The sequence below is a fragment of the Epinephelus lanceolatus genome, chromosome 22, assembly GCF_041903045.1.
Source record: "Epinephelus lanceolatus isolate andai-2023 chromosome 22, ASM4190304v1, whole genome shotgun sequence".
Taxonomy (NCBI): Eukaryota; Metazoa; Chordata; class Actinopteri; order Perciformes; family Serranidae; genus Epinephelus; species Epinephelus lanceolatus.
In genome coordinates, this window is record NC_135755.1 from 3,579,869 (window position 1) to 3,586,404 (window position 6,536).

General features: G+C 41.2%; 1 protein-coding gene across 1 annotated transcript; it reads right to left on the bottom strand.

The window, feature by feature from the left end:
• Positions 1 to 207: 207 nt before the first annotated feature.
• Positions 208 to 6,536, bottom strand: LOC117245975 (butyrophilin subfamily 2 member A1-like). Its single transcript, XM_033609615.2, has 3 exons — positions 6,326 to 6,536; positions 2,700 to 3,047; positions 208 to 2,551 (listed from the first exon to the last, which is right to left on the bottom strand). Exons 1-3 carry the CDS (start codon positions 6,372 to 6,374, stop codon positions 2,319 to 2,321), a joined length of 630 nt encoding a protein of 209 aa, XP_033465506.2. The 5' UTR covers positions 6,375 to 6,536; the 3' UTR covers positions 208 to 2,318.

The window sequence follows — 6,536 nt, forward strand, 5'->3', positions numbered from 1 at the left end:
TTCCCATCACGGGTGCATAGATTCTCCAGCTTTAGTTTTGTATCCAAAATAAAAATTTGTTCCCTTGATTTTATTACTTGTAAATGAGCAATGTATTCTTTCATAAATGTTTAGATGGGTGTTTCCATCTAGAACATCCCTAAATATTTTTACCCATTATTTAATAAAGTTGGAATGAATGTATTCTCATGATAATCTGATGCTCAGTGTTGTTTTAAATGAACTTTATTGGTTTTTACACACAAATTTACAACAGTGTTAAACATATATATATAAATAACTATTTCAAAGAACAAAGGAGTCACTGAGGGACTGAGGTTGGGCCTGAGTGTCGGACGCTCTTAACAAAGAATCCCCTGAGATTTATAAAATAAGTTTAACTTTTTATTAACAATAAAAGATGATCAACACCTAATCACAGTAATCACAGTAATCAAAGAAAAATAGCGTCAACAAAAAAATATGGCGACCCAGCTCACCCCCGCTCCAGGCATGAAAATGGGTCAGGGGGTGAAAAAGGTGAGATACGGGGCGTCGGTGGCTTAGTGGTAGAGCAGGCGCCCCATGTACAAGGCTGTTGCCACAGCGGCCCGGGTTCGACTCCAGCCTGTGGCCCTTTGCTGCATGTCATTCCCTCTCTCTCTCCCCCTTTCACACTTAACTGTCCTGTCCATTAAAGGCAAAAAATGCCCTAAAAAATATCTTTAAAAAAGAAAAAAGTGACATACGGCACCTGCTCTGGGGTCCTGGGGTTATGCTCCTCGATTGTTTTTTTGGTGGAAAAATGAGCTTCCAAATGCTCATATCTGATTTCTTTTAGATTTACTCCAGTGGTGGTCACATGCATAATTACAAGCCTGCACAAAAACAAAAGTATGAGTGTATAACTAAGTGCAAATAAAGTATCTTTACATGTTCACATATGTTGTACAAGAGATGAGACCAGGGGCGGACTGGGACACAAATTCAGCCGGGGACATTCAGGCGCACTGGCCCACACCCTTCTACCTATAATCCTCTATATGCTTGTACACACGACACAAACGCTGTCCTCAGAATCAACTGCATAAGAAAATCAGCAGTTATTGTTTAATTCCAGACTATAAAACAAGTGCAATAATGAATTGGCTACAAATGGCTCTGTGCTTATTATTTAACTTAAAATAAGAGCATATGACTCTCTCCTAACGCATCTCATTTTATGCACAATGTAACTGCCTGTCTGCCCTGCTCGTGTATTACATAAGCCCAATTTATTATATCTCCATGGCTCACAGCCATTAGCTAAGGAGGTATAAATTGGGCAATAGGCCCTATAGTCAACTTTTAGTCAAAAATCCCACTTAATACTACTAAAAAGGTTTTCCTTTTCCTTTTTCCGGCCCACTTGGTGACCGGCCACTCTGCCATTGGACAAGACTGACAACTTCTCTCATGAAATGCCTGCGCGCATATGTTCGCTACGTCTTTTTTCACAGACCCCTCCCCCCCAAAAAATAGTTTCTCATCGGATCTACACAATTCACGTAGGTCACCTATTTTGTATTCAAAACAGTGAATTTCGCTGAAAGGTGAGCGATTTTCATGCCTGCCTCTCTCTCTCTCTCCCCCATAATGACAAGTGAACAGGTGAATATAGTAACTTGATATCCCCGCCCACATGCATGTGACCCGCTATCCCCCTACTCAATATGACCACATAATAAATTATATCATAACCAAAACAAAGAAGACCAAAGAGTAACAATCAATAACCCTTCCCCTTATTACTAATAGAGAAACACATCAATATATTCCTGGCTCCTACGTACATAAAAAACAACATGTAACAGTAGCACGGTATCTACATGTAACAATGTTTCACGCTGTTACTGTCTGTGTGATCAGTGTGAGTCTCAAAGCTGCCAGTAAATATCACTCATCATGGTCTGTCATGCATCAGTACTAAAGCCAGGGCTGCAAGTAACATTTACTGTTTTTACTGTATGAATGACATGTTTGTGTACTTTTAAAAACTCAGTGTGGGGAGGCCATGAGGGTAGACATCTGAACTGAATCACATTTAGTCTGACCCTCCACTGGTACCGGTTTGTCATGGGAGACCCTAACAGGAGCTCAGTGCTCCAACATCTCCATCCAGAATCATCAGGCGCATAAGCCCCTCCACCACGACAAGGTAGTGATTCACGGAAGGGAGAAATTATCAGTTTAAACAGACCATCATGGTGAGAAGTCTCAAACAGCAGAGTGACACATGAGCTCAGACCCTCAGACAGACAGTAAATCACATTAAATATATAAGACACATCAGAGAACAGTCAGGTTTTAAGAGGTTTGTAACATGTCACATCATCCACCACTTCATCAGCAGCAGACCGTTCTGATCTTTGGTCTGTACGTCTTTTATATCTCCAGACAACAAACACTGCAGCAGCTACAAGAAGCACTGTAACAACTCCTGTTGCCAGTCCAACGTGTCCACGAGGGAAGTTTCCATTTACGGGGTGTTCACTCTCTGTGTTTCCACCCATGTAGTTTTCCTTCTCTGAATCTGCAGATTAAATAAATCAGAGTCAGTAAATGTGTGATTAGTTGAACAGCCTTCATTTGTCTTGTGTATTTCTGATGTTTGACTCTCAGGAATAAACTGCAGCTCCAACCTGATACACAGACACACACACTGAGCTCCACACACTCACCTGTAACCTCCAGGTCGATGACTGTGATTGGATCAGTCTTAATGATGGCTCTCTTTGTACGTCTTGATCCACCTGCTACAACTCGACACTCGTATCTTCCAGCGTCGCTGCTGGTCACATTCTTCAGAGTTAAAGTCACGTCTCCGTCCTTCAGCTCTCTGTCCTCCAGCTCCACCCTGCCTGTAAAGGATGGATGCTGTCGCTTTATTTCTAAGCGTCCATCTCTGTAAAAGAGGATGTACTGTGGCTCCAGGTCAGGTCTGGTCCACTCTACAGCTCTGATGGAGACATCACCAGCCTCACATCTCAGAGTGACGTCATCTCCAGGGTGCACTGTCACATGTTGGTCTGAAAAACAATAATAACCATCCAGAGTCAAAAAGACTCTACAGAGAGAATAAACAGAAAGCCTGATATTATACCTGATATATAGAAAAACATTTATTCTTAAGTACTTCTGTTATTATACACATATGACTATTGTCACACATGTATACTGCCAGATATTAATACATACTTTCAACATATTGTACCACAGTAGCCAGAACTATCACTATAATATTATTACTTTCATTAATGTTGTTGTAAGCTACTGTCATTACCGTCGGTCCTGCATCTCTCTCTGTCTCTCTCTCTCTCTCTCTGTTTCATTGTGTCATAAGGATTACTGTTAATTTATCATGTTGATCTGTTCAGTACAACATCTATTGCACGTCCGTCTTTTATCAATTTCAATTTTATTTATTTCTCAAGGGGGACAGTGTACATTAATGAACATTTTCATAGAAATAAAAACGTAAATACACCCAATTGCAGCCAAGGGCTGATTTCCATTGCTAGTCCCCCCGCCAGAAGGTGCAGGCAAAAGTTCCCAAAAAAGTTAAAACATTAACCATAACATAGATGAAGCAATTACAATAAATAAAAAAGCTCCTCTCCTCCCAAAAAGACACCAGAATGTGTGAGATCCATCATTTTTTTTTGAGAAGTACATGCAGTCTTTTTTGTGTTTAACAGCAAACATAATTTCTTGAGCCATTCATGAATGTGAGTCAATTCCATTGTAAGTGTATGAACAGCCTCTTGAGCGGTTTTTGCTTAAGTAAATATAACTGCATCACTAAGCAACATCTTTACATTATGGGATGCCATTTTTACTGTTGTCACATTTAAAAGGAGTCCGCAATGTGTTGCTGCTCAACATGTCTTCACTGTTAAGGCATTTATTTGTTTGTTGTTGTTTAATTCAACCAATCACATCACTGCACAGCCCAGTGCAAACAGAGCATTCGTCAGGGGACTTCCAGTTCGGTATGATAGAGTAGAGACACGTTGAATCTCGCTCCCGCAACTTTTAAGTGCTTAACTTTCTGTCTGTTATCTCACTTTTACTTGCAACTAGTGAAAGAGAAAAAAAAATGCTACAACATAGTATGGCGATATTTTGTGTGGTGACATTATATCGACACACAGACGCCAAGTATTGATCTTCTATTGTATACATCATTCATTTTTGCAAATACACATTTTAATACAACTTTTAGTAGTAGAATAATAAAATCAGTTGCCGTTTTGGGCCACTAGATGGTGCTGATGTTTTTTTCCTAGTAAGATCAGCAGAGGTCTCAGTCAGTGGCATTTGGTAGAAAGTTCATCAAAACAAAGATGGAGGGGGCGTCAGCAGAGTAGTGGATAGTGCCGGCGCCCCATATAAAAGGTGATATCTTGCTGCAGTTGTAGCGGGGATCAACTCCGACTCACAAACATTTGCTGCATGTCATCCCCCCACTCTCTCTTACTCCCCCATTTCACTCTATCCTGTGAATTAAAGGCAAACGCCACCACAATGTCATATGAGAATAAAATACTGTGGGAATACTAATAATACATGAGGGCTCACCTCACACTCCACCACCAAGAGATAGCGTTAGCCGCTGACGGCCAAGCTAACGCTAAACCTGCTCTGCTGAAAAATCAACCAACACTGGAGACACTTAGCTCGATGTAACTACCATCAACTGTGAGAGAGCGAAGAAAAGAACACAGTCCATCACCTACTCCATGTGCAAAGATCTGCGTCCATACAGCGCTGTTGAAAACCAAGGCTGTTGATACATGCTAAAAACACGTGAACCCAGGTATGGACTTCAAGGTCAGTGGAGTCATAACTGTAACTTAGGGTGGGGCGGGGAAATTTGATTCTTAGATGCATCGCAATGCAGACGTGGACGATTTGGCATCGATTCAAGTCATTAACTGAATATGTAAATGCTAAACTTGTACTAATTCATCTTCACAAAAGACTGCGGCTGCAAGCTTGTTTGAATTTAATGTCTAATGAACATGAAGTATATTGTGAATATTAATTTACAAACGCCATCACCCAGAGATTAACATTATTGAGAGGAGCAGCGATCACCGTGTTCTGGGTCTGCCCCGGGGCCTCCTACCAGTGGGACGTGCCTGGGACACCTCTAATGGGAGGCGCTCAGAAGGATCCTGATCAGATGTTGAACCACCTCAACTTTCAAGGCAAAGGAGCAGAACCACATCATATGTAAAAAGCAGAGATGTGGTTCTGAGGTTCCCCTTCTACTGGGGGGAGGAAGGCATCACAGACTTTACGCAATGATAGTAAATACATCACACTACATACAACAGAAGTCAGGGAGAGCTCAGTCTGCAGGTCCAGAGGGTGGACATTCGGATTCAGCCTCCAACTTAACAACAGTTTGTTATCACCGCCTCCTGCTGCAGCCGCCTGCTCTCGTCCACTTTCCAGGCGAGGTGCAGTTCATCTCTAACAAGCCTACTGATGAGAGTAGATGACATGATCCTTGCACTTAACTAATCACTCACTCTCAAACTCTCCCCTTTCTCACACACATTAGCCTACACTGGCGATCTTGCTCCCTCGTTTTACAACATGAAAAAAAGCACAAATTTGCGGGTCGCACACGAGTGAGTAGTTGTAAAAAATACTCGCACCGACTCCAAAAGTGGTCTAATGGTAACACTGGGTGATGCTTATAACTGACCAGAGAACCAAGCTGGAAGAGGAACACCTGGTGCAGACTCTCAATAAGTGCTCCTGCCCTTAAAGCATACAGACAGGCTTTACAATGTTTTTTTAGAGCAAGGAAAATTACATGTTTAAGGAGGAAATGCCAAGTGTGTAAAAGGAGAGCTACTCTGGACCAACAGCAGAGTTTAACTGTTTGATCTCTTGAATATATTTTGAGAATATGAAATGTATCTTATTATGTTTATAGCTATCTATTTTTAAATAGATCTTTGTTTCAACATGTGCATCAAAAAGCAGAGTCAAAGTCTGTGTTTTGTTCTTTAATATATGTTGGAACTGGAAATTTTATGTAAATTTGGAAACAGTTATATGTTTGAAAATAGTTATTTGCATTAACATGTAGATAGGTATTTATTTTGAGTAGTCCTTCTTTTTCAATAGATACTCATAAAACTTTAAACAGCATTGACCACACCCATCACAGCATCACGGAAATCCTCACCACTATAATCCTTTCTATGTGCTCTAAACACGATCACACATTCTAGCTCAAAAACCTCTCATAACTACATGAATCTGCATAATAAAAGCTCATATTTACCACAAGCTGCATGATGCAGGAGGAACAACAGGAGCACGAACACAGCCATGAGAGCTGGCAGGATGTTTGTCTGCTGCTGGTCTTAGTCACGTAATCTGAGCGCTGATCTGCTGTGGGTAGAAACTGCCAGACAGGATGCCTTTGTCTGTGATGTACTAAAGCATTAATGTGTGGGCGGGAGGATCATGCACTCAGGGCAGTGTCCACCAGT

Bases quoted from the DNA above. Each gene is read 5' to 3' on its own strand.
- LOC117245975 (XM_033609615.2), bottom strand. From the start codon at position 6,374: ATGGCTGTGTTCGTGCTCCTGTTGTTCCTCCTGCATCATGCAGCTTGT. The intron at 3,048-6,325 runs GTAAATATGAGC...ATTGTTTTTCAG, and splicing joins CCTGCATCATGCAGCTTGTG to ACCAACATGTGACAGTGCAC. The intron at 2,552-2,699 runs GTGAGTGTGTGG...TTTAATCTGCAG, and splicing joins CATCGACCTGGAGGTTACAG to ATTCAGAGAAGGAAAACTAC.